Source organism: Pipra filicauda, unplaced genomic scaffold, assembly GCF_003945595.2.
Source record: "Pipra filicauda isolate LSUMZ 115617 unplaced genomic scaffold, ASM394559v2 scaffold3_size10097308_pilon, whole genome shotgun sequence".
NCBI classification, from domain to species: Eukaryota; Metazoa; Chordata; class Aves; order Passeriformes; family Pipridae; genus Pipra; species Pipra filicauda.
This window is the reverse complement of record NW_024104532.1, coordinates 2,336,142-2,362,724: the sequence shown is the minus strand read 5'-3', so window position 1 is coordinate 2,362,724 and position 26,583 is coordinate 2,336,142. Positions and strand designations below refer to the sequence as shown.

Genomic DNA, 26,583 nt, shown 5'->3' with positions numbered 1-26,583 from the left:
AGGGTTGGAACGGGCTGATGTTTGAGATCCAACTCAAACCATTCTGTGATTCTAAGTGAGCTTGACTACCTGTCCAGAACAGGTGGGTAGGGGAGGAACAAATTCCTACCACTCCCCCCCTGTGGGCAGGAGCTGATGGCACTGCTCCACAGCCATGACCAAGCCTCTGGCAGGGAACAGAGCCCTACACCCACCCTCAGATCTTTCACCCCCTCCCACTTGCTCCTGGAGAGTAGACCCAGGCCTTAAAACTCAGGGCCAGCTCTCTCCCTCCCTCCCAGCCTCAGCCCTGAGCTGATGCCCCAGGAGGCAAGAGAGGAGCACCTCAACCCTGCCATGCCCCACACTGTCTCACACAGCACCTCCCACTGGCACAAAACCACCAGTTCAAGGCCAGAAGCTGAGTGCACCCACAGTTCCATGAGCCACAATGCCCAGAGCAGCTCACCCCCTTCCCCAGGGCACAGGCAGAAAGCATGGGCACAGACGTGCTAGAGGCAGAGTTTATTACACTACGCAGGCTAAGAACCCTGGGCAAGACCCCACACGGGTAAGAATCGAACCAGCTCTTTATCAAAAAGTTAATACTATAGTCAACCCCATTCTCCTTTGGTCATTACAAAGCAAGAGAAATATTAAAGAACAGTATTTATACAGAGAGGGAAGCTGAAGAGATTCTGTCCAGCCCTTTCCCCCCACCCCACTCCCAGCACATTCTGGTGCTCGGTCGTGTGTCTCTCAGGAGCAGCAGAGTATCAAATCTTCACGCGATGTCAGGTTGTCGGGGTTTTATTATTATTGTCATCAATAAAAGCAGTAATTACCAAGAGCTGCCATTCCTGTTCCTCCCCAGGGAAGGTGGAGGGGCAACACCAGCTTCCCCCTCTCTGCCCCCCCCGGTGCAGGGGATGGCCGTGCGCACGCGTCCTCTCGCCAGCGCACACACGCAGCACAGCTGGCACGGGCCATGTGGTCTCTGATCCCTCGTTTGTACGCAGTCTTTTAAAAAAAATATTGTATTATAATAATAATATGAATTTCTCTTTCCATTTTGTGTCTTCTGGAAAAAAAAAAAAAACCCAAAAACAAAACCCCCCAAAAACAAAACAAAACAAAACCCAAAAAAATCAAAAACAAAACCAAAAGAAGTGTCAATCGTCCGTAAGGTCCTGCACAAAGAGGACTTCCGTGTGGCTGAGTCCGGCCTCCTGCAGCGTGGGGGGGTTGGGCCACTCCTCTGTAGGGAGGCAGGGCAGGACACGGCGAGGGAAGTTGGCCTCAATCTGGAACTTCTCAGGGCTTTCTTTCAAGGAGAACAGGAAGTCGTGGATCACCTGGGAAAGAAGCACAGAAATAATTGCCAGCTAGTGGAGCAGTGACACAGCCACACGGAATTCCTGGTATCTCACAGGGGAATGTTACCAAATTTGCACCATCACTGCATTGTAGATGTGAGACAGCCATTTCCTTGGCACATTTGAAACTGGAGTGCAGATACTGTTTCTGACTTTTCCTACACCATTATTTAATAAGGAGCAATGGAATAATAGAATGTTATGTGTTGGAAGGGACCTTCAAGATCATCTAGTCCTACCTCACCACCATAAACAGGGACACCTTCCACTAGAAGTCTCAGCTTTTAGGGAGAAGGAAAAAAATTTCTTCCATTTTTTCATCTCTCCCAGGCTGGTGGGACTAGGCCCCATGACACTCCTCCTTACCCAGGAGCAGCTGTGCCTGCTAAGGCTCTCAGCAAAGGTCACCATTTGTCACAGTGCAAGGGAACCAAAGCTTTGTTGAGCCACATGGAAGTGTCTAGACCCCCTCCCTCTGGAATGCCCATCAGCTCTGCCCCAAGCTCACCGTCAGTGACTGTGTGAAGTGGAATCGCCGCTCCACTCTGGAATCATTAGGCAGCTTGAAAATGATCTTGACGCTCTCCGGGTCATCGGGATGCGGCTCGGGAGGAAGGCATTCCGACTTCCGCTCCTTCTCCTCCTGCAGCGTCTGCAAAGCAAGGAGGGAGCAGGAGCAATGGCCGTGCACTGAACTGACCTTTATGCCCATCCCCTGCAGCAGAGCTGCTCCAGGAGGCTCGAGGGACATTCGAGCCCCACGCAAGGCCAGCAGCTCCGATGTGATAAGCAATTCCTCCCGCAGGGCACGGCAGCCTCTCCAGCAGCCCCTCTGCTCTCACCTGTCGCCGCCTCTCCTCTGCTAGTTTTTGCTGCTGCACTTCCTCCTCTTTCTTCTTCTTCCTCTCCCGTTCCTCCTTCTTCTTGCGCTCCTTTTCCTGGTCCGCACGTAAAGATGCCAGATATGCCTCGTCCTGCTGCTGCCTCAGGACTTGGGTTTGGTTCCTCTCTTCCCTGCAAACGTGAGTGGGAAGGGGTCAGGGCTAATGGGCCCTAAAGTGAGGGTTTGGTTGGCTGAGGGTAGACCCGAGGGTGCAGGGACAGCCTCAAACTCATAGGAGCACACAGCAAGTAATGACTTGGAGTACCATGAGCTCCCAAAAGGCAGAGTTGGGTCCTCATGGTCCCTCACACACAAACTGCTTCCCCAGGGTGGGTGGAACTGAACTCAAAATGCTTCTCAGCCATTGTGGCTCAACAGAGCTGACAGACAGTACAAAAGCAGTGCCCAGGATTTCTGCCTCATACTTGAGACTCTCCCAAGTTTTATCTCCTTCAGGTAATTCCTTGCACATTTCAGGAACCAGAACGTGTTACCAGGTTCCCACGGAGACCGTGGGGCAGAGGAGGAGCAGACGGAAGGTGGGATCCTACTTTGGATGCAGTCTGCACATCCCTAAGAGTCATGAGGGGCTTGTGAGGCCCCTAGAAAAGCAGTCTGAGCTCATTACAGACAGTCCAGGCAGCAGCACACACTCACCAACCAGCTGCAGACACCAGCTCTCCTGCCTCCAATGCCTTTGCTCCCATTTGGATCCTACTGGCTACTGTCCAAGCTCTCCCTGCAAAGCTCCAGCACAGCAAAGATGGGCTCCAATTGCAGAGAACAGAGCACTCACACCCACCTTTCAGTGGTAGGACTGTGTACACAACACATCCATCTCCCTGGCTATAGGATGGCCTGAATTTATGGACTGATGATCCCACTGGGAAGAGGAAAGCCAGGGGCCGTGTTACAGATCAGGAGATGCTGATCAATGTGCCTACACATGGTGTCTGGCAGGAGGAAGGGGACAGGGCAGAGCCTGCCTCAACAAGATCTGCATGATTAGAGCTCAGGTCCCATCCTACCTTTCCAGGCGTTCAGACACCAGGTACGTCTGGTTGGCATCCATGATGAACATCAGCTGGTTGATGAGGTCATCAGCCTGGATGAGACCTTCCAGCCGCCCAACCACAGTCATCCTGCGATCCTTCAGCATGATCACGGCCAGGAATGGGTACGTGTTCTCCCGCAGGGCCTGGGACACTGGGAACAGCCACAAACATCACTGCCCTCTCCAGAAGGGTCAGCAAGGGGTACAGCACAAACTCTTCCCATCACCACAGGCCAAGGAAAGCAGCTTCCACAGACACTCTCTCCTCCAAGGCAGAAAAGGCCTCAGGCTCTGTTTTGTCAAACTAAACCCTATCAGTTAGCAAAGGGAGGAAGTGCCTTGGAACACAGGGACTGAGGGGAAAAAACAAGCTTTCAAGTAACCAAAAAGGCACTTTTACTCAAGCAGGAAGGAAGTAAATGGCTCTGAATGTCCATTCAGAATGGGACAAAGCCTTGGATTTAAATGGCAGGGTGAGAAACACAGGTCAGACACAGGGAAACACTTGCTAAGGTGCTTAGGGATGGCTGGACTTCGGAAGATACTGTTGTGGGGAAGATGGCAATGTCCATTCTAGACATTTCTGAACAAACTTAGGTTGGTTTTGTTGGAGCCAGGCTCTGTCTGAAAGAGGGAATGGAGCAGATTGAGGGCTTTAAGTTATTGCTCATGTATGCCTGCTGATCCCTTCCTTAAAGCACATGTAACTTGAGCCATCATTACCAATGGAGCCCTCCAAAGGAAATCAGGGCACCCCACAATCCCTTCCAGCTCTGCCTTCCAGATTGTGACTTCAAAGCACTGCAGCAACACAACAGCAGCAAGTCAAAGACTTGTCTCCACACAGAGCCATTCTCTCCAGGTGCAAGTAGCTGGGAGCTGAACTGTGGAGCCAAGAGTGACCCAGATTTAGTCCAGAACTCCTGGACTCCCTGCCATGAAACAGGAAGGGTGGAAGGGACACAGGAGGCAAGAAGAGAACTTTGGGAAAAGACTCCAATTACAGCAAAACCTTACCAAAATGCTGTTAGGCCAGGCACCAACAGCTCTAGAAAGACTGAAAGGACCTCACTGTGGACTTTGGAGGAGACACAGAGACTGGACAGGAAGATGACTGTCTCAGAAAGAATATACCTAACAAGTTTGTCCTGGCCTCAGGCATCACAGGAGCCAGTGCTAAGGACACAGCTAGTTGGATATTTGTTTCTGCACTCAGTTTATCCCCAGCACACACCCATCAACTCCCATTGACAAGGCACTGAAAGCAGCTTGAATGCCCACAGCAAGGAGCACACAACTAAGACTGCCAGAAACACATGGAACAGAGGTGAAGATCACAATGTATTTGGTGGCCCTGGTGGCCAAACAGGCCCTCTGAGATATCCCACAGAAACCAATATGTATTTCCCCACGCAATCCCAAAATCTCTTGCCTCCTTGCACAGAATCCAACAGTGTGTTTCACACATGTAAATTTGTCAAAGGGCACTCGGCTTGTTCCAGAGACAAGAGGAAACATGTAAAGCCCATGAGGGACACACTTACCTCTGTATCCTTCTGGTTTATTGGTTGAGCAAGCCCAGAAGAGCATTCTAGTGTTGATAAGGGTGATGACCTCAGGTGCACACAGTGTATTGCTGGGGGATGAGAAGAGACTGTGTGAGTGAAGCTGCACTTAAAGTACAAAGACAACTATTTGGAAAACTCTTCTACCTACCGGCAAAACTCATCTGTGTCTTGGTGGTCATCTCCATGAAGATAAACCAACAGGAAGCGCAGCTCCCGCTTGGCATCGTTCAGTGCCTTGGCATAAGAGGACAGGAAGTGAGGTTACAGGGTCTCTGGGCAAGGGGAAAGCAGCACCCACAAGGCTTGTGTGACCCAGGTCATTACACTGCCACTAGTGTGGTTTTAACAAAGCAGCAGTGGAGGGTGAACCTGTCAGATGTTCTCAATAAACTCTCGTTTGAAAGGGCCACAGTGGTGCTTTTTCACATCCTCTCAGGATGTGGCTTTGGAGAACACTGAACTCAGAGTGAAACCAGGTAGGCAACCAAAGGGATGGACACCCCAGCTGCCTTGCCAGACTCAGCTGGCAGTGAAGAACCCTCCTTCACCACTCAGACTCACAGCAGCCAAGGCTGAGCTTTCCACTTGAGCCTGTACAGGACACAAGCTTCATATCACACCAAATGAAAACTCTACTAAAAAGGTAATGCAACAATGCTGCAGGCCCCCCAAAAAACCCTACGGAAAAATACATCCCTTTTTGCATCTACAGTCTCTGGATTCCACCCACCCAAGAGCACTTCTCAACAAGACCACAGGATAAGTGTACCGTAAGCTCCCTGTTTTACTGGTACTGAGTTTTGGTAGCCTAATCATTCCAGGGTTATTTAAGTTTGGATTCCAGGCAAGATGGAGGAGCTTGGAAGAGCTGCAGAGGCGATGAGCTCCACCTCTGTGCAGCACGGAGCAGACACAAACTCCACATTCTTCCCTGGCACTTGGGAAGCAGTGCTGATCCAACTGTCTGCTGGGACGCACTGCAGAAGGCCCTTCCCTTGGCCAGGCTGAGAGAAGCCGTGGAAGAGGCAGTGTCCATGGAGACATCCCTCTTCTACAGGGAGCACCCCCAGATTTGATATATGGAACACTCATCTCCCAGAATTTCTTGAGGGCTCCCTCTCAATTTTGAGGCCCTGCATTGTTCTGAAGCTGCATTATGATACAAGCCCAGGCAGTCAATCCCAATTTGGTGAACAGAAGGACAGACTCTGGCACAGCACACCAGTTTATAAAAACAAAGGCAGGATTACAAAGAAGAGCCGTCGGCTACAGAGTCACACAGACGGTCGAGGAACAGCCAGAGCAGCTTTGCTTTCCAACTTGGCAGGCTTGGCAAATCATCAAGCCTGACAGACACTGGTTTTCCAAGACACTTGTTCACTATCTCTCCATTACCCTATTAAGAGAGTTTGGGGACAAATGCTGGGCTTTAGATGAAAAGCAATTTTGCCATGAAGGCCCTGATACCATCTGGCAAAATCCCCATTCTTCCACCTCCCCAGGATCTATGCACCAACACGTGACACTGACCTGGCTGTAAGTTCCCTGGTAGAAGACAGGGTGTATCCTCCCATATTTTTCCTCAAACATATGAATAAACGAAATAATGTCACCCACTGGGTCAGTGACCCGACTACGAGGATCAGGGCGTATAAAACGCAGAGCAAACCTAGGAAGGAAGCAAAGGACACTGCAAATTCAACTCACTGACTTTCTGAAGAACAGGTTTTCTTTTCCACAGACAGTCACTGGGATTCATAAAGAGGAAAAAAGTCACAGCTGAGATGCCTGAACTTTTGTAATCTCAATCTAAACTGTCACCTGCTCCAAACTGATACCACTGCTACAGAAACACCCCCCAGTCACATATCTCATGCCAGGCATCAGCAAGGATCGAAATTCTATGTGATTAAACAGTTTCAACTTCCTCTGAAGCATCAGACATAAGCCACACCAACAGTAGGCGGTTCAAGGAATTTAGTCAAAGATGGGCTCTTAAAAGCCACATGGTTTTGTCCAGATAACTTTGAAAACTGCATTTCTGCTAACGCAGAACTAACAATTCTGGGGTGCAAAGAGCTGCAGAAAGAGAACATTACACTACCAGTACAATGAAACTGTCATTCCTCTGAGGTTGAAAAAAACTTCACTGAAAGGCAGATATCGGTGTTGTTCAGTTCTACTGATGCACAGAAGATAAAGACCTTTCCAAAGTTCAGTGTAACAGGAAAAGAAAGTTAATACAACAGGGGAAACTGCCAAAGCAGTGCAGACAGCAGGACTGCTGGCTATTTACCACCTTTACGATTCCCTTTTCCCTTTATCAGTGTAAGGAGGTGAGATGAATAAGCCCCGTGGGGTGGTAAGCGGAGGAGACAGACACCAAAGGGGAAAAGGCAGAGGCGTTTACAGTTTAGGTTTTGCCAAATAACATCCATGGATTAGGGCAGGTTAACCTGCAGCCCAGCCCAACGGGACACGATTCTGGTGTTTGTACAAGAAAATCAGCAAGCTGGACACTGTTTTGCAATCCCTTTGTGTGGCACTCAGACTGCAAAGCTGCATGGAGTTAGAATTCCAATCAAATACTTCATTTACAGAGCTGCAAGGTGCTCTTTTTCTCTGCAATAAGATTTATTTGTTACTAAACCACGTAGGAACTTTAGAAGGCTAGAGATAACGCCAGTTGAGCAATCAAATGGAAAATCTGCCATGAGACTTAAAGATCCCAGTGACAGAGGTACAGCTGGATCTGAGCTACCATGTGCCTTCATGCAGTCAATGTGAGTTAGCACAAGCAAGTACTTACCTAAATATATCAAGTAATGTGTAATAGGTAAATCGGAATGGAAGCATTATGAAGTAGTAACCCCATCCTAACAGGCCCTGCAATGACAAATAAAGAATTAGAACAGTCTCCACACCTGGAACAGCCCTGCTACAGCAAAGTGCCCGCCAGCACCAAGCATCATGTGAGGTATCAGTGTTCCAACCATGATAAAAAACAGCTCAGCAACAGTTCATGGCTTCAGACATGTCAAATCAAATGTGACTAACGTGGTTCACTCAGAATTCAATGTGACACATCTGAAAACTGGCCTCACTGACTAATGTTTTTGCTCTGTGCTGATTTTCTTAACTATTCAAAAAGATTAACAGCACTGAGTCTTACAGGTGCTCATGCAAATTCATTTGTGAAACATTAATGCAAGTAAATGGTGCTGTATTCTAATTAATACACATTTAAGGGGAGCTCTAATTTGAAAAACATTATCACTGCCAGATGGAGGGGACAGTCCTTTGTTGCAATTGAACTGATCAAAAGGCTTTACTACACCACAGCAAACTGTCTATGACACAAAAAAAGGTCCTCACACTCAAGTGTGAACTGCCATGGAGAAAGTCTCTGCAGCAGCAACAGAGGCTCTATATTTTGTTTTCAGAAGATAAAACACTTAGAAAGGAGGTAACAGCATGCAAAGAAAACAACTCCTTTCCCTGCTTGCAAGTTCTGCTGTTCATGAAGAGTCACCCAAGAAGCAGGACAAAATCCACTGTAAGATAACTTGCCCTTGGCTGTGGCCTTGAGACAACGTAGCTGTAGATCCTGTGGTCGGCTGTATTGACCTGCAACGGCCGCGATGGAGGAGGATTAAAGACACTTGGGACACCCTCTTGCTCATTCAGTCGGTCTTGCACAGCTGCCTTTGACAGGAGAAAGAGCAAAGGGAGGTTTCAGACACTTTATCTTTTCTATACTTCGGACACTAGCAGTGGGTATTTCTTGTCCAGAGCCCCGGAGCACTGGATAAGCACAATTCATGACAAACAGCAACCACCAGTGCTCTTTTCCATATGGAAAGTCTTCTCCACGGCAGCCAGTGTTTGGCTGAAACCTCTCCAGACAAGTGGAGATGCTGCTCTAAAGAGCTACTTGAGTAAACTCAGGGGTGGACAGACTCCTCTTACTGGTAGGGCTCCCCCTCCCCACAGAGGGCTCCATTTAACCCAGGTACTTGGAAACTGCTACAAATCTTATTTTCAGTGGTACCTCTATGTTCCAGTTGTGCTGCTCCAGCGTGTGGCGACATTGGTCCATGGACTCTATGCCAGTCAAGTCCTAAAGAAGGAGAGTAAAAGCAGTTGAGTGCCAGGGAAGTGTTGTATTTTTACTGTTCTTTGCAATAAATGAGCAGAGCCGGGAGTTACCACAACACATTACCACAATGCTCATTTTTTAAGTGCTCTGCTCTGAGTTTAAGAGCAGAGTAACCTGAGCCAACCCAAATCCACAAACACACAGGAGGCCTTAAACAGGCCTTTGCCCTCTTCCAGCATCAGCCAATTCCCAGTGTGCCCAAGGTACGTTACTACAACTGCACTCAGCACAGCCAAGAGTTTAACGCAATAATGCCCACAGGTTCCTCTCTGGAAGGATGTGTTGGGCCAATGCCCTCAAACCACCTCAAACTCAAAATACAGACAAAGCATTTCTGAAAACCCAAGATAACCATGACTTCACTCACTGCCAGTATAAACAGAGACTAAAATCAAAATGAGCCAAGCACCAGTGAAGGCGGTGTTTCCAGCATCACAGGGGAATCTGCAGTAAAAAATCCAAACCCAGTCCAACACAGACAGGCCCCGAAACAGAAAACACAGTCCAAATACCTGGCAAACTTCAAAGCCACTGGGCAATTTTAACTCTGTATCAATTGGAATTTCTTCACGAGAGATCAAATAATTGTGTCTGTTGTTACAGGAAGCCACCATCAACACCTCCTGAATGGAGACAAACCTTTGCTGACGTGAACATCCCTGTCACTGTGCCACAGAAACACATCTCTCCCCACAGCACTCGCTGTAACGTGTCTGAACAGACATTTTCCTTGCTTCCTTTAGAAGCCCCTGAGGCACTGCTGACAGGCTGACCATTTAAAAATGCACAGAATTGGCTTTTTTACTGGAGAAGGATTGCATATCTATTCCCTTCCCTGCCCCCATTCGCATGCTATTTCCACCCAAGTAATACAGTGAACAAATGCCTTATTCAATCTCTGGCTCAGTTCAAACTTTTGAGCATTTCTTGGTTTCTTTGTCACTAAGTCTCCACAGAGCACCACCTTCTCCCCAATCTCCTGGGCAAAAATCATTGTTTCATTCTACTGCACAGAACCAACCAGACTGTTTAAAGCATTGCTAACTGTGACTGCAGTAGCTCAGAAAAAAGCACTTCAAAGTCACTGCCCACTGGTGTATAAATATTTATTAAAAAGTAAGTCTGCAGCAAGCCTTGCAAGGGAACACTAGAGAATTGGATTTCATAGAAGAAATGAAGCTCAGTGAACTCAGCTGTTGCTGCCAGAATACCTTTAATTATAACTCAGCTTCAGGATTTAGTGTTTTAGTTTAGCTACCTTGCTTTAAAGATGTGCTTCAGAGTAAAATTTAGGTTTTGTATGGTGACTATTCTTTTTTTTCTTCTGACTTTATTTATTTTTCTAACCTTCCTACAGAAGGCGCTTAATTGCCTTTTTAGGCACCTGCAATTTACTCAATTAATTGATTTTACAATGGAGTCACAACGTGTGTATTCCAAAGCCTTGAAAAACCTTCTGATTGCCATTCCTCAACACCCTGGAAATTCTGCTGGTGGTTGCAAAGTTTACAAGATTCAGAAGCTCATTCACACCTTTGTTTCTAAACGCAGGGATTATCTCTCAGCACTAATAACATGACTGAGCAATCCCTCCTCTTTAAATTATGCAAAACACTTCAGCAGTTTTAGGTCAGAAAGCAGCAGAACTATCAACAAGCATTTAACCAGCACTGAATCACTGCAGCGTTTGCAAGACCTCCTGAGTTCCACAGAGACATCACAACCAGTCAACCTCACCCTTCCCAACCATCATCCCTCACCAGGCAGCTTCTGGTCAGATCTCAGTCTGAGAACACGAGTTCTCCAGGGAGATGAATTTACCCTTTTTTTCCTTAGCATCTTAATTCAGTTGCTCTCAACATAAAGCAGAAGTGACAAAACCACCCCGAGCACACAGTGCACTCGCATCCTGAGCACTCCCACTGCTCATCTGATCAATGAAGCTGCACAATTAAACACTGCAGGAAAAAATTGCCTGTGCAAAAGACAGCTTTTAAAAACCCAGCATCCTGTTGATTGTTACTCTGACACAGCACGGTTCAGAACAACCCGCACCCCACGTAAGGAGCGGCAGGACAGTTCAACTGTCAGCTCAGACAACTCTTGCTGGCAAACACCGATACTGGTCATTATCACCCCAAAGACATTCCTACTGCTGTCCCAGGACCTTCCAAGGCACTGCTTCACCTCAGTTATGGAAACAGATCAGAAACTTGAAACATATCATTTCCACTGCACCACTTAACAGCGTTTCTGGTGAACCTTGTTCAGCTGCAAACTGAGCTATGCACATGTCAAAAGAGCATGTTCTCAGTATCATCAGGGCTAAGAGAACAAACAATAGCTTCAAACCTTGCTGCTGGTCTCCTCCTCATTGGGGTCTCTCAGCTGCCTCAAAGAGCACATACATAATACAGACAGTAAGTAATAAAAAGATAAAGTCTCCAGTAGTTAAAACGAGTCCCGTTAAACCAGCACCCTCAAACCTTCAAATAAATGTAGATCCAAGCTCAAGACAGTGGCTAATATTTAGAAAACAAAATATTAAGTTCCACGAATGCCAGGACAGTTCAATAGTGCCTTCTCAAATACCACTCAAAGCAGAGTGAAGCAGCTGCTGGAGAGAACCATTTCCATCTCTCACCTTTGAGACTGCCCAGAATCTTCTCAATACTCAAGTAGTGGAAAGTACAATTCCATGCTCCAGAAGCAGAAGGAATAGCCTGGAGTGGACAAAGGTTGTAAACTGGACTTACGAAACTGTTGCCTCTGCAGATACACTCTGATGTTGAAACACAGCACGAGATGCAAATCCACGGGACTAACTGGCACTGCTCTTACTTCCCAACCCACTGCCAAATTCCAGAGAATTATGTTTCCAAGGGTAAAGAACACCTGACTTCAAACTGGAAAAAAAGCCTTAACCAAGAGTTTCTCGTTGTATTTTACAGCAAATGCCTCTATGAGGGTTTTGATCGATACACTGAGCAGAAAAGATGCTGGAGTTTCATGTTTCCTCTTTCCCCTAAATCAGTCATACCCAGCCCTGAGCATTCTGTTTTTGCCAGCTGAAGTCAGAGATAGTATCTTGAGTGCCAACTCTTTCCTTTGCAAATAACACTCCATTACTTCACATTAGCATATTATAACATCAGACATCAGCCCAAGTGTAATGGGTACAGATCAATAATCAGATCCTACAAAAGCTGCTCCGCTGTTTCTTCCATCTCCCAAATGAACTGTATCTCCACAGCTTTCTTAAACTGCTCACATCAAACTTCTCTCTACCGATGTCAAGACAGCAAAGTCTTGACAGATGAAAAATTTAGATGCTTTTATTCCTTTACATTATTATCCAATGCTCCAGCAGCAAATGGGAGACTGAAAGCCTGCAAGAGGCTTTGTTGCTTTCATTTCACGTTTATCCCAGTTCTCTCTCCCTACTGTTTTTTTTTTTTTTCACTAACCTGCCCCAGCAGGGTGCAGACAACTGCCCTATTCCAGCCCTGCCCACAAGAAGGAAGCTGCTGGTTTCAGCATTCTGCCAGCCAAGCCGTTTGCAGAGCACTACAGAACCCATCACGCACATCAACGGAATTAATGCAGAGCAGGCACTAACACAGGACTGTGCCCAAAGGCTCAGGCCACAACAGGACAGCTGGGACTCACCTCTGCCTGAGAAGGAGCCATTTCCAGCAGAAGTAGGGTAAACACTTCAGGGCAACAGCATCTTCACCCCCACAGCTGTTTGCTGGGTGAATGGCAGCTCTTGCTCCATGCTTCCCTCTGACTCTCCATTTAACTGAGGGCCTTCTGCTATTCCTTACCTCATCTCTGTTATCCTCCCTTTCCCAGTCTGCTCTCCTGCTTTAGTCACACTGCAGTGGCACATAACCTTCTATGGAAGTACAATGCTCTGCCACCATGGAATATTGTATAAATTACTTATGATGGTACATCACAACAAAGTGTAAAGTTATCTTTGAAAACAGTGAAGTGTTCCCTGAAAAGACAGCAGGGATCCCTGAAGGGTTTCCCAGCTGACTGCAGCAATGTACAAATTATTTTAGTGAGATTTTTCCATCCTCTCCTAACACTAAATGCTCTTTAACAGACTCCAAGAAAAAAAACCTCTTCCAGGTGGACTGATTTAATTCTGAAGGAACAAGCAGGACCACACACCTGAATCCCTTTCAGCCAGGTGTAAAGTATCAGAGAATAAGGAATCACCAGCAGTCTGTGAATAGCAGAGCCCTGGTGAAAGCTGATCCCACATACCCCCAGGGACAGAAGAACAAGGATCCTGGTATCCAAGCCTTCTGGACCACAGCTTTCACATCACGCTCAGGACAGCAGCTGCCTCCTAACTGAAAAATGTCTCCCCTTTACAGCCTGAGGAGCATTTCCCTCTACCTCAAACCAGGACTGGACAGGCAGCTGGACTAAAGCATGAATCCTTCCTTCTGCCTCCTTCTCCTCCCCCCCAGTCCATGGCAACACCAGGTAGCATTGGGAAACAGGATTCTTCAGTTTCACAGCTGCCCACAGGGGTTTGAAAATAGCAACAAGGGCACTGGTGAGAGCAGCTGGTCCTATCTGTCCAGACTCAGCGCATTCATAAGTACTGGGATAGCTCACAGCAAGAGAATGGAAGCTGGGAATGGGACCTTTTGCGTATCTGTAAGTGCTGCACAAACCTCACCTCCCCACCAGGCAGCACTGGGACAGCAATGGTTAACACTGCTCCGCTCCCTTGGCCTGTATTTAATTTGACTGCCCAATCTGCAGCAAAGATTTGGAGGCGATATGTGTAAAACAAGTTCCCTCACAGGTCCAGTCATGGGAAAACACCTCAGTGTATTAATTCACTAATTAACTCAGGGGGTTGTGAATTCCCCTGACTCAGAGGCAAAGGCCTGGCGTGTCCCTGTCTGGAATGATGAAGAGCTGCACCATCTCACCTGGGGAAGGCAGGGCCGGATGCCTCTGGAGGCCCTTTAAGCCCTATAAATCCACAGTTACATCACACCAAAAATCCAAAGCAAGGCCTTAAAAAAAATAACAAATACAAAGCAACAAAATGAAATAAAACACTCCTAAAAGTAAACCCTGTCTCTGTAAGAGAATCCTGCAATCCAAGAGACACCATGTGATGTCCTACAGCTCAGAAACAAACATAGGACACCTGAAGGTAATTTTCATTGCTCAGCACGTTTAATTACTCCTCACTGAGCAAACCCAAGTATTTCAGCTGCCCAGAGCTGTTTTCTCCCCAATAAACCACATCTGCAGATTGGTTTTATGATCACCCAGCTGCTGCACGGCCCCGAGGCCTCGGCACACCAGAGGTTAAGCGACTCAGCCCGTGTTGTGCAGCAGATACAGACCAGATCATTACAGTCTCCAGTGGCGTTAACCAAACCGTGAGGGGCAGGAACGACGTTCTCAGTAACCACATTCACAGAAACGCGCTGGACAACCCTCCCGAGGTGACAGAAAACGCTCTCCCGCTCCGACAAGGGAATTTTTCATACTAATTAAACCGGTCGGGACTTACCGAGGAGTTCTTCCCGTGGGGGGTTTATTCAGCAGCCACTTCCCGCCTGCCCGGGTGGCGATGACAGAACTCTCCCGATGAAGCACTCGGGGCACGGGAGTCTCACTCGCTCCCGCCAGCACCGGGACCACAGGTGTCTCTCCTCTCTACCTCCCCTCGGGCCCGGTCCGACACCCCCGCACCGACGGGGCGGCTCCAGGACGGGCCTACCCGGCTCTGCGCGCCCCATACCCCCCAGCGCCGGCGGGGCGCGCCCAGCCCAGCCCGTTCCGTGCCCATGCACCGCCTCCTGCGCTCCCGCCGGCCGGCGCGGGCCCCCCCGGACGCGGCACCTGGAACTGCAGCAGCTTCTCGGTCTGTTCCGCCGTCAGCTCCCGCTCCTCAGGCGCCGCCATTTTGCCGCCGCCTCTGACCCGCCGCTCCGTCACTCTCCGGAAGTGACGCCGCCCGCCCGCACTTCCGCCCCGGCGCGGCGCCGCGCGGCCAATGGCTGTTTATCGGCCGGAGCCGCTCGGCCACGTTCCGGAGACACCCGAACGCCTCTAGGGCTCGTCCGGAAACTCCCGAATCCCATCGGCGGGGTTGGCCGCGCTCGGGTGTTCCCGGCGGGCGCCCGAAGAGTTCCGAAGTGTGCCGAGCGGTGCTCGGGTGTTCCCGGCGGGCGCCCGAAGAGTTCCGAAGTGTGCCGAGCGCTGCTCGGGTGTTCCCGGCGGGCGCACGAAGAGTTCCGAAGTGTGCCGAGCGCTGCTCGGGTGTTCCCGGCGGGCGCACGAAGAGTTCCGAAGTGTGCCGAGCGCTGCTCGGGTGTTCCCGGAGCTGGCTGAGGATGGGGAGGGTCTGCCAGTGGCTGTGGGAGAGGGCTCTGAGCCCGAGAGGGTGGGGGGTATGAGCCGGAGACCTTCGGGAGCTGGTTCTGTTCCCGTCACCGCGGGGGCTGCCGGACACCAGGTGGGCTCTGCCCGGTACCTCTGGTCCCGGCGGGAGGGTCCTGCCCAGCACTCCCCGTGCCCTGCGCCCAAGATGGCGGCGGCTGCCAAGATGGAGGGGCCCTTGAGGGGCCCCCACTCCCACCCGCAGCCACAAGCTCCCGTGTGCGGAGCCGGCACGGCAGAACCGCGGCCCGCCGAGCCCCGGGCGGAGCAGCCGGGCAGCCCGGGCCCGCCGTGCCTGCTGCAGGTGACGGGGAGGCGGGACGCGACCGCGGGGCCGCCCCGGCGCTGATGTCAGCGCGGCCGCCCCGCCCGCCGCTGCAGTGACAGCGGCGGCTCCGCCCGGGCACAGTCGGGCCCAGCCCAGACGAGCCGCGCAGCCGGAGCGGGAGCGGCGCGGGCGGGCCGGACATGGCCGACGACTTCGGCTTCTTTTCCTCGTCCGAGGGCGCCGGCGCTGAGGAGGACCCGGCCGCCGCCTTCCTGGCCCAGCAGGAGAGCGAGATCGCGGGTATCGAGAACGACGAGGGCTTCGGGCCGACCGACGGCGAGGCGGCCGCCGCCCCGGGCGGGCAGACGGCCCCACCGGAACAGGGTGAGCGCCGGGCGGGCACGGCCGCGAGGACCGCCCGGCTGCGGCCCCGGCGGTCACGGGGGACTGCCACCCCCGTGGGTAACGGGAGGCTGTGCCCCCTCCTGCCCCGAGGGTGGGGAAGGGTCCTCCGGGCCGCGCGCCCGCGGGGCTGAAGTTCCCCGCGGGACGCACAGCACCCCCCACGGTGGGTGATGGGGTCCGTGCTGCACCTCACGGGTAGGGGATGGGGTGTCCGGGTGGGCCCGGCTGGCAGCCGGCAGCAGTAAGGGCTGTCTGCGCCTGTGCTTGGGCCCAAAGGGCTTCAGAACATCGGGATATGGCGTGAATCCTGAGCTGAGATGTGCTGGCCGTGGGGCGATTTTTCTCCCATGTGCCCAAGCTGGGTTCCCCGGGCTGGATGGACTCCCATGTCCACGTCTCAATGCCCCCAGCTATGGCAATGTAGGAGGCATCCAGGCGGAACTGAGGAGCAGTGACAGCCTTGTCACTGTCCCCGCAGACGGGGAGCCCTTTGGAGTGTAAAATGAAAGAAATTCCCATTGGGAACATCGTGGTCGCAGGCCCTGCAGATAGAATGTGCTAATCCTGATCTCTTGCCTCCAGTGTGCAGGGGTCAGTGGTCTGCTCTCGGCACGGGCATAGGGATGCTCTGACTTCTTCCCCTATTTCAGCCCCACAAGGTCTCCTCGTGCTGGCTGTGGAGCAGTGGTTTTACTGCTGTGCACACAGGGCCGTGGAGGCAGATCTGGGCCTGGAGAGATGTTGACAGCCACAGTGATAAATGCAGTCAGACAGGCTGGAGCTGGGTGTAGTCGTGGGGGTGAGCACCATGGGGCAGAGCTGCACTGTGGCTGTGCCTGCAGCTGTCTGGCCAGGAGAAGGCCTGTGCTGGTCACTGGGGAGAGCTTAGGGCCTGGAGTGTGACTCCTTCAAAGCCTCTTCTCCCAGCAGCAAAGCCCACTGCCTGGGGCTGGCATTCCGATGCTAGTGTGCGGCTCTCTGGGGCTGTCAGTGGTGCCTCATTCCCAGCCCTGACCTTGCAGGTCATCCCAGATGGCCTCTCAAGGACCTTGGCCTGCATCCATGCCCTCCTCTCCTGGGGGAGCACATGGAGTATTTCCATGGGCCCTGTCCCTGGAGAGTTGTCTCAGCACTCAGCCAGCAGCTTCTGTGTCCATCAGCAGCCTCTGCAGGTGGGAATTGGTCACGTGTTTCTTCAGTCAAAGCAGCAGCCTGTGTCCGTGCCTGGAAGTTTCCCTAATCTTCAGATAAGATAAAACACCAGTGAAAACACCATAAAGACATAAATGCCTGGAGAGGCTTGTGTGGGAGAGCGGGAGGTGCTTGCTGGATCCCACCAAGGACAGGGCACTGTTGGAGTGTTGTGGATGGGTGTGCTGGGCTGGAAATGGCACAGACAAATTCCCAGGAACTGATTTGCTTCAGTTTTCCTGAACACCAGCCCTACCGAGATCACCTGCACCTGCCATAGTTGTGTTCTTCTTTCTCTCTTCCTTTTTCTCCAGCTGGTTTCCAGAATGGAGGAGCCACTGTCAACGGAGATGTGTTTCAGGTGAGAGCTCAGCCCTTCCCCGGCCCAGGGCTGCTAAGGGAAATTGGGTGGGTGTGGGGCCAGCACTCTGCTGCTCTGCCCCCAGTTTTGACTGGAATTTGCTATCCAGCTGCAGAACAGCTACGGTGTTCCTGGAAGGGTCTGGGTCTCCTGGGGGAGTCCTGGCTGCTCCATTCTCTTTGAAGAGAAGATGTGTCCCACCTGCCATGACCTGCCCCACATCTGTTTGCAGGTGGCCTGTGCCATGAAGGAGTGCCTGGGCCCTAAGAGCAGGTGACAAATCCTCCATTCTCCACGGAAGGCCCCTCTCTTCAGCCTGGGTAGCTTCTGGAGATGTCTGGGGCAGGCAGGAGCATCTCTTGGCAGAGGCCAGAGCCAGGGCAGGGCTGCCATGGAAGACATGCTTTGCTGTCTTGGCAGTATCTCCCATGAAAACCACTTGCCCCATAGCCAGAGGTGTTGGGGGGAGCCCACCTGTGTCTCAGCTCCCTCTGGGAGCCCGAAGCCCAGCTCTGCTGGCTACAGGAGATTTTGCCAGCATCTGACAAGTCCTTCACCTCACTTGGTGCCCAGCAGTGGGGCATCTGCACAGCCCGTGCCTGGCTTACAGGTTGATAATCACATCAGTAATGGGACAGACTTAATTAGATTGAGGATCTTGGAGGAAGACGTAATCCCATTGCTGAGCTCGGTGTCAGCATGACTGGGCATCCTGGCCAGGAAGGTGTTATGGGAGGTGCTGAGCCAGCGCCTCCAAGGCCTGGTGGGGCCGTGCAGGCAGCTTGGCACAGGAGCGAGGGAAGCAGCTCAGTCCTGGGGCTGCCTTGGCCCTGCTGAGAGACAGGGAATCCCTGGGAGTGTATCCCAAGGCCAGTGGCTGTCCTGTGCCGTGGGGCTGCCCAGAGGATGCAACAGCTGTGATGGCAGTGAGCGGCAAGGCAAGGCAGGGAACGCTGGGAAGTATTTTTGGGTGACACGGCTTGAGGCTGGGAGCTGGAACAGCAGCCTGAGCAGTGCTTTGGGGACCCTATCCCAGATGTCCCAGGCCATCACCCTTCCTACCTCCGATCTTGGCTTGTCAGTGCTGGGAGTGTGGAGTCCTCATCCCTGCCAGCTGTTGGAGGTGGCTGGGCTGGGCTGTGGGAAGAGCTGGTGCTGATGGCAAGGTGCTCATGTCCTGCAGGAGTCCAACGGCCCCACGGATGCCTACGCAGCCATAGCCAAGGCTGACCGGCTGACCCAGGAACCCGAGAGCATCCGCAAGTGGAGGGAGGAGCAGAAGAAGCGCCTGGAGGAGCTGGGTGAGGACCCAAGGCCGTGTGTGGCCGTGCTTGTGGCGCCTCATGATGTGGCAGTTGGGGCCCTTGAGTTCCTCACCTGCTGCATCCCAGAGAGGTGTCTTGTGCCCCTGCCAAAGATCTGCTGTCCTTGGAGCAGTGGGGCCTTTTGGCCAGTACAGTGGGGACAGGTCTGGGTGGCTGCAGCTGCCCTGCCTGCTGAGGGGCTGCCCAGCACACCCAGTGGGTGCCAGCCTGGCTGATGGGCTCTGTCTCACTCTGGCCTTAGATGCAGCATCGAAGGTGACTGAGCAGGAATGGCGTGAGAAGGCCAAGAAGGACCTGGAGGAGTGGAACCTCCGTCAAAATGAGCAGATGGAGAAGAACCGGGCAAACAACAGGTATGTCGGGGCCAGCATGGCCATTAGACTGTGATGGGAGCTGCTGTTCAGCCAGGTCTGCCTTCCTGGGTAGTCTGGGGGCCTTTTTCCTGACAGTGGGGCGCAGCCCTGCAGGGATGGAGCTTTGCCAAGTAAGGGGAGAGGCCCCAGGGCTTGGAGTGGCTCCAGTGGCTATGCAGAGCCACCCTGGCTGGGACCACACTGGGATCACCCTGGGATCTCAGTGCCTCCTGCCCATGCATGGGGTCTCGCAGGGGGGCAGGGTTGGGCTCCAGGTTCTCCTGGTGCTGCGATGTGTGGGTCACACTCTTTGGGAGGACTAACCCACTCTGTTCTCTCTTTCTAACCCTCTGCCTGCCTGTCGCTCCGCTCCGCTCTCTCTCTCTCTGTGCCTGGGGTAGGATCGCTGACAAAGCCTTTTACCAGCAGCCGGACGCCGATGTCATTGGCTACGTGTATGTGCCTCTTACACACCGTATCCTGTCCCACAAGCTCTGGGGGTCCCTGCCCCAGCACTGGCTGACCAGCCAAGGGGAGGGGGGTGCTGGGAGGTCCTGGGCTCTGATGAGGTCCCAGAGGGAGAACGATGCAGCTGAGCGTCTCAATGGTAGAGTCTTAGGAGGCAAGTGGAGCTCCTGGAAATGCCCCTGTGGGAGCTGGTTGAAGAGGCAAAGCTGTGGGCTCTTAAGCCTTTTTGGGGGTGTTGGGGGATGGAGAAGTCTTGGGAGCACATGGATATCCCAGCACCCCTGGATGAATGATGTCTTGGGTGAGTGCAGCCAACAGCAACCTTGAACATCGCGTGTCTCTGGCTCCTAGAGGACACTGAGCTCATTGTCTGGAGCAGGGGATAGGAAGCAGGGACACAAGGAGAGAACCTCCTTGAAAAGGGTTCTACCAGTGACAACCCTCAACGTCTCTGCAGGGCATCGGAGGAAGCATTCCTGAAGGAGTCCAAGGAGGAGACCCCGGGCTCTGAGTGGGAGAAGGTGGCCCAGCTGTGTGATTTCAACCCCAAGAGCAGCAAGCAGAGCAAGGATGTCTCGCGGATGCGCTCGGTGCTCATCTCCCTGAAACAGACGCCCCTGTCCCGCTAGCTGTGCCTGGCACAGCCGGGAGCACTGCGGGCACAGCCGGGATCACCGAGTCGGGTGGCTCCAGGGGCCAGCCCAGGACAGGCCTCCCACTGCCTGCTCCCTGGTCTGCACCTCGGCTGTGCTCGAGTCACTGGTTGTAACTCTCCCCATGGTTTTCCTTTGCTTAAAAGGTGCATCGGTCTCTTTTTACACTTATTTATAAATCACTGTGGCATTTCCCTGGGAAGCGGCACTGGGTGGCAGAGCTGAGTTAAGGAGGAAGCCCCGGCCCAGGGTCTGCAGGAGCCTGGCTGAGTGAGCAGGGAATATCCCACCCTGTGTTCCCACCTCACCCCTGTGCTGGGAATAAAACTGCCTGTGGCTGTCCTGGCAGCCCTGTGTTCAGGCCTCGGTCCTATCCCTGAGGCAGGGATCCCAGTGGGGTCCAGCCTGGTTGTGCACCCCAAAAAGCTGATGGGGTTCCAGCGTCAGTGTCCCATCCGTCCTGCAGTCCTGGCAGTACAGTGCTGCAGGGCACTGGAGAAGGGCCAGGGGGTGAGTGTGCAGGAAGTTTTCTGTCCCTCTCTCATGACCACCAGCAGTTGGGAATGTGGGATGCCAGGCTTTGAGAGCCCTTGGCTTTGCTCTGCTCCTTCCTCTGCTACTAGAAGGGGAGATGGAGGCTGTGTGGTTGCAGGGAAGGAGGTAGGAAGGTCCAGCTGCTGTGGGGCAGGTCAAGCTCTCCCAGCTTCCTAAACCAGGATGGAGGGTTGGGCAGAGTTCTGGTGCTGGGGCTTGTCCTGTCCCTGAGAACAACCTGCACATCTGTCTGCAGCTGCTCTGCCCCCTGGCTTTGCCCTTCTAAGGCATCGTGGGGAGATGCCTCAGTCCCACTCCCCGCCTGAACGCTGGCTTTCTCTCCTCTGCTTGGCAGGGCTGGCACCAGCCCTGGGAACCTGCACAACTCCTGAGTAGCAGGAGAGGGACAGCCTTGAGCTTGTGCCCTGCATCTGGGAGCTTGGAAAGGGCTTGCAGCAGCTGGGGGAACATGGAGCAGAGGCCACAAAGCACTTGAGCCTCACTGCAGAGCCCTGCTCAGCTGGAAATCAAGTGTGCAGAGCAGTCCTGCCCTGAAGTTGTGGCTCCAGAGACAGGAATGTCACCTGTGCTGCTGCTGCTGCAGCCATCAGGGGGATGGTCAGGCACCTGTGGCTCTGGGGCACAGGCTCAGCAGTGGGCTGGGAAGGGAAATGGGTGCAACTTGGTGTTGTGTGTTGGGATTGTGCCCCTCTGCCCATAGAGCTGATCACTCCTGCCTGGTCCCCCTGCCCTCCAGCATGCGTAGGCACCTCTGCTGTGCTGCAGGACACCTTGGGACTTGGCTGCCTGCCTCTGCCTTTCCCTGCAGAGCAGTGGGAAGCACCTCTGGCTGCTTCTGGGGGGACAGTGTGCCCCCCATCCCATGCTCTGTTCCTCCAGGCCCCGCAGGCAGCCAGGCCCCTGGGTCCCCCAGCTGCCGTGTGCTCCATGTGAGGCCGGGGCAGCTCCCGGGGAGCCATGCCCACAGCTGTTCTACATCCCCTCGGCTTTGGTTTCTGTGACTGTCCAAATTATCTGTTACAATAAACCGACATCTCCAATCCTATGGGGCACTGTCATCTGTGTGTTAGGGACACACATGCTGCATTCAGGAGAACCCACAGCCATGAGGCCTCCTGTGGGAAGGATGGGGCTGGAAGAGCAACGTATCCTACAGGAAAAAACAGGAGTGAGGGGAGGGGAATGCTGAAGCAGCAGCACATCCCAGAGAACTCAGCCAGGCCCCGTTTTGGAATCATGAGTTCCCAACTTGTTTTCACAGGGAGTTTCATCTCCCATGCCCTGTTTGCATCACCACAGCTCCAAGGCAGCTTCCCTACACTGCTTACTGTTGTGGCTTCTCAATGCTCTGCAATCCAGTATCAGTCACAGTCTTCCTGCAATTCACCTTATTGCTCACCAGTTGCAATTGAACAGGTCACACATCCTCCCCAGACTGCTCCCCCGCTGCTTATGGACTCTGTCCTGCCAAGACTGAGCCATAAACAGCTGTTCCTTCCTAGCTGGGCAGCTCATTTCTCAAATGCTGGTGCACTGCCTGACTAAAGCCACACCTCAGTGCAGACCACGACCCAGAGGACATGATTTTAACAGGCTGTGACAGCACCAAGCAGGGACAAGAGTTCTCACAGGGGTAATGAGCCTTAGTGACACAACGTTGGTGTTGTAGGATAAGCCCTCAAGGAATCAAAAAAAAAGCCACGGCCCAAATTTCAGGATAATCACAGAGTGTATTCACCCCATTTCCAGTGCTCTGGACTACAGAGCCTCTCCAGCAGTGGCTCCACCAAGACATCACGACAGTTCCTCAGAAAACTCCATCCACAGCCAGGATCCATCCCGGGGTGGTGGGTGCTGGCCAGCGGCTGCAGCTCCTCTCCTGCCCGAGGTCACTGTCTGGATTTCAGGGCCGTGACTGCCATGCCCCCCAGCAGGGCCGCGAAGGTGAAGCCCTGGGCCAGGATACGCGCCCGCATCATCAGCTGTGACCGGCGGGTGTTGCCCCTCTTGAAGCAGATCAGGCCGTAGGTCAGGACGCCGACGGTGCACAGGCAGCCTGGGGAAAGGACGAGGCTGTGAGCGAGGAGCAGCTCTCCCCGCGCTTCCACAGTACCCCCACACCCGGGCCGGCTCCACAGCACTCCCACACCCGGGCTGTGCTCGCCCGGGGAGCGGCCGGGCCGGGGCTCATGAGGGACCGACTCCTCACCGGCCCGCACCGCCCCTCACTCAGCACCGTCACCCCCCGTCCCGCTCTCACCGAGGGGCACGAGGGGGTTCTCGCGGGTCTTGCGCAGGAACTTGTCCCCAAATCCCTCCTCCCTGAACGCGGGCAGCATGGGGCGATCCAGCGGCGGTGGCGGCCCGGCCGCCATGGCCAAGGTGACAGCCGCGGCCCCTCCCGGCTGCCGTACCCCCGCCCCGGTGCAGTGCATGCCGGGGGTTGTAGTCCGCTGTAGAACACACCCCGCGTGGCTCTGCGGTCGTGGGACTACATTTCCCGTGACGCCCCGCGGCGCGGCCGGCAGCCCAGGTGGCCCTGCCGCACGGGTACTCACGGGGGCCCGCCATGCCGAAGGCGAAGGGGAAGAGCCGGCGGCACAAATACTCCTACAACCTCAACCGCAAGCGCCTCTACCGCAGCGCCCGCCGCCGCGCCGCGCCTCGCATCGCCTGGTGAGGGCCGGGGGCATGGGCACGGGCCGAGGGCGGGCGGGAGCGGGCGCCTCGTGGGGAACCTGCAGCGCGTGTTGGTGGGGAGGGGGAGCACAGCCGTGATGTCCCTTGTCCCCACACAGCTCGCACATCCGCCATGCCTGGGACCCGAGCAAGTCGGTGGCGCAGAACCTGGCCGAGATGGGCCTGTCCGAGGACCCCAATAAGGCCCTCCCCATACCGAAGAAGCTGGTAAATGTGGCCGGGGGAGCTCGGCGGAGGCTGCACCTCTGTGGGAGCTGTGGGGGGTTGGGGAAAGCAGCGTGGAGAGCAGCCATGCCCAGAGCATGGGGCAAGTGGCTCTGGATCCGTCTCCAGCAGGTGGACGCTGTTTCTTATGTTGATCTACGTACTTTTCTCACCAAAATCCTAGCGTGGGAACGAGCTATAGCACCACAGAGACATAATGGACTTTAGAACAAATATAAATAACGTCATCTCCTGGGATTTGACAGACAGGTGGGGTTGAGAACGGTGCAGCCAAGTTGCTCCTGATAACAAAGAAGGGCTCTTTGTGCACAGCAGTGCCACCATGGCCCATCAGCATCTGTGAGCAGCCAGGTGGAAGGTGGCCCCACAAAGGTTCCACTCAAGGGAAAAAATCAGAGTGATCTTGTTTGCCGCTTATCTCCTTTCAGACAGCGTTGCTGAGAAGACAGGCTGGCCTACAAGCCTCTTTAATGTCACAAATAAGGCTCTGCTTAAGCCAGCTGAGATTTCCTGGCCCTTGCAGCCATGTAGAAGCAGTCAGGAGTTTTGGGAGCAATGTGTGCGGACACAGCCCTCTTCCAAATAGACTTTTCTTGAGTGTTCTTTTCTCTCATGTAACACAGGGGGTGGAAGCGGAAAGCAATGGACAACAGTCACGAAAGAAAATAGTGCGGAAGCCGTACGTGGTGAACGGTCAGTGCTGCATGTGGGGTTCTCCCAAGGCCCTGGGGAGTATTTTGTCTCTCTGTGCTGTGCCGGGGGCAGGGAAGGGTGTTACTTCTTGTCCAGGCTCATGGGCTTGTGGAAGCCCTGGGCAGCAGTTGGCTGGGGGTTCTCAACCAGGCCAGAGCAGGACAGCAGCTCTGCCATTCCCCTGGATCTGTCTCATGAATTTCTTTTACCTTTTCAAGGAGTAATGTCCATAAACTAAAACACAACAAGCTCCACTTCAACACAAGGAAAAAACTTCTCACCGTTCAGCGTGACAGAGCACTGGAACAGCTGCCCAGGGAGGGTGTGGAGTCTCCCTCTCTAGAGACATTCCAAACCCACCTGGACGCATTCCTGTGTCACCTGCTCCAGGTGACCCTGCCGTAGCAGGGGGGTTGGAATGGGTGATCTCCAGAGGTCCCTTCCAACCCTAATGATTTTGTGATTCTCTCCTGGGCTGCCTTTCCCCAAGAGGGCTCTTGTCACTGTGAAACATACTGGTGTGTGGCCCCAGGGTGACAAGAAGCCATAGTTCAGTATCCAGCATGTTTTAGTGGTGGGCTGGGCAGCTCTGAGCAGTCACACTCTACAGCCTGGGCAGAAAGGGCCCTCTCCTCATGGTGTGAGCTGGAGAGGAGCTGGAGCACAGGCCTGGATGCCTGCAGCCCATGCAGAGGGCTCTTGTGTTGTCCGTTTTCCTGCACCATCATGCTGGGAAGTGTCCCTGCATGTGTGAGCAGCCAAACTGTGCAGCAGGAGTCTGCAGCACGGGCAGGCTTGACCCTGGGGAGAGGCTGGGAACCTCTGAGGAGGTGTTGCTTCCTTCCCCTATTCATGCTGTCTCTTTCCTCTGCCTAGAGATGGAATATGAGGCCAGCCTCCCTGAGAAGAAGTCAAACACGCTGTCACGGGACCTCATTGACTACGTGCAGTACATGATACAGAACCACGGGGAAAACTACAAGGTATGGCCTGGCTGGCTGTCCCAGGGCAAGGAGAACCCAGAGAGTCCTTGCTCCTGGACCTTCTGCAGGATGGGAATTGCTAATCCTCTCTGTCCCGGATCCTGTTTTGCAGTCAGCTGATTGTTAAGGGAAAACAATGCTTTGAACCATGGCCAGGTCCCTGTGAGTCAGGGAGTGATTGCCCCGGCGTGGGAGGGATGGGTTGGTGTTTGCTCTTGGGGCTGCTCCTCTGACTTACCCTCTTCTTTGTCACAGGAAATGGCTCGAGATGAGAAGAACTACTACCAGGATACTCCCAAGCAGATTAAGAGAAAGATCAATGTGTACAAGAATTTCTATCCCGAGGAGTACAAGGAATTCATTGCATCACTCAAGCCGGAAAAGATGGATGTGCAGTGACTGCCCTTTTTCCTCAGGTTTACCTGCAAGTGCAGGCTTGACATGACCATTTTCTGAACTGAAAAAAGCCTCTGGAGATGGAGAAAGGACCCTCATTAGACGGAGATGGTTTTAACCAGCCATGAAAGGCTCTTTGGCATTGGCACTGACTGTGCTGTGCTTCTCACTTTCTGTGTGGCAGCTGGCACTTCTTTTGCTTTGTTGAAATAAAATATTCTTTCAAGCTGGTGTGAATGTCTTGCTCTGGGCTCTTGCTTGGTGCAGCCCTGCTTTAGAGAGCTCCTGGTGCCAACCCGTGTGACCGGTCACCCTCCGTGGTGACAGGGCTGGGGCCCACGGGGTGTGGGCAGCACTCAGACCTTGGCTGATTGCCCTGTAGGCAGCAGAGTGGGGCCATGTGCTGCTTCCTTCCCCTGCTGGTGACCTTCCTGCCTGCAGTGTGGGAGACCAGACTGGGGTCCTTTCCCTGCTGAGGAGCTGGAGGGCAGTGCAGAGCTTTTATGACAAAAGGAAGGAGCAGCTGTGTGAAGGGTTTTGCAGCAGGGACAGGCTGATG

The 26,583-nt window shown here is 53.4% G+C and overlaps 4 protein-coding genes across 6 annotated transcripts; 2 read left to right on the top strand and 2 right to left on the bottom strand.

Annotated features, from left to right (window-relative positions):
* Window positions 1-489: 489 nt before the first annotated feature.
* FAF2 (Fas associated factor family member 2) lies at window positions 490-15,692 on the bottom strand. Of its 2 annotated transcripts, none has more exons than XM_027718469.2 (11): window positions 14,909-15,692; window positions 8,912-8,980; window positions 8,431-8,565; window positions 7,670-7,746; window positions 6,391-6,529; window positions 5,009-5,094; window positions 4,837-4,928; window positions 3,267-3,444; window positions 2,198-2,369; window positions 1,864-2,007; window positions 490-1,334 (listed from the first exon to the last, which is right to left on the bottom strand). In XM_027718469.2, exons 1-11 carry the CDS (start codon window positions 14,969-14,971, stop codon window positions 1,152-1,154), a joined length of 1,338 nt encoding a protein of 445 aa, XP_027574270.1. In that variant the 5' UTR covers window positions 14,972-15,692; the 3' UTR covers window positions 490-1,151. The 2 variants fall into 2 exon arrangements, with proteins under 2 accessions (XP_027574270.1, XP_027574271.1); XM_027718470.2 differs by lacking the exon at window positions 14,909-15,692 and adding an exon at window positions 14,577-14,845.
* A 118-nt stretch (window positions 15,693-15,810) lies between these two features.
* Window positions 15,811-22,072, top strand: CLTB (clathrin light chain B). 2 transcript variants are annotated; one of them, XM_027718477.2, is made up of 6 exons: window positions 15,811-16,100; window positions 17,627-17,673; window positions 18,857-18,974; window positions 19,240-19,351; window positions 19,753-19,806; window positions 20,277-22,072. In XM_027718477.2, the coding sequence occupies exons 1-6, from the start codon at window positions 15,917-15,919 to the stop codon at window positions 20,446-20,448; spliced, it is 687 nt and encodes a 228-aa protein (XP_027574278.1). In that variant the 5' UTR covers window positions 15,811-15,916; the 3' UTR covers window positions 20,449-22,072. The 2 variants fall into 2 exon arrangements, with proteins under 2 accessions (XP_027574278.1, XP_027574279.1); XM_027718478.2 differs by lacking the exon at window positions 19,753-19,806.
* Window positions 22,073-22,737: 665 nt separating this feature from the next.
* Window positions 22,738-23,432, bottom strand: HIGD2A (HIG1 hypoxia inducible domain family member 2A). Its single transcript, XM_027718826.2, has 2 exons — window positions 23,288-23,432; window positions 22,738-23,083 (listed from the first exon to the last, which is right to left on the bottom strand). Exons 1-2 carry the CDS (start codon window positions 23,400-23,402, stop codon window positions 22,917-22,919), a joined length of 282 nt encoding a protein of 93 aa, XP_027574627.1. The 5' UTR covers window positions 23,403-23,432; the 3' UTR covers window positions 22,738-22,916.
* Window positions 23,433-23,568: 136 nt separating this feature from the next.
* NOP16 (NOP16 nucleolar protein) lies at window positions 23,569-26,257 on the top strand. The gene is made up of 5 exons (XM_027718823.2): window positions 23,569-23,703; window positions 23,826-23,934; window positions 24,576-24,645; window positions 25,522-25,628; window positions 25,884-26,257. The coding sequence occupies exons 1-5, from the start codon at window positions 23,597-23,599 to the stop codon at window positions 26,025-26,027; spliced, it is 537 nt and encodes a 178-aa protein (XP_027574624.1). The 5' UTR covers window positions 23,569-23,596; the 3' UTR covers window positions 26,028-26,257.
* Window positions 26,258-26,583: the final 326 nt, after the last annotated feature.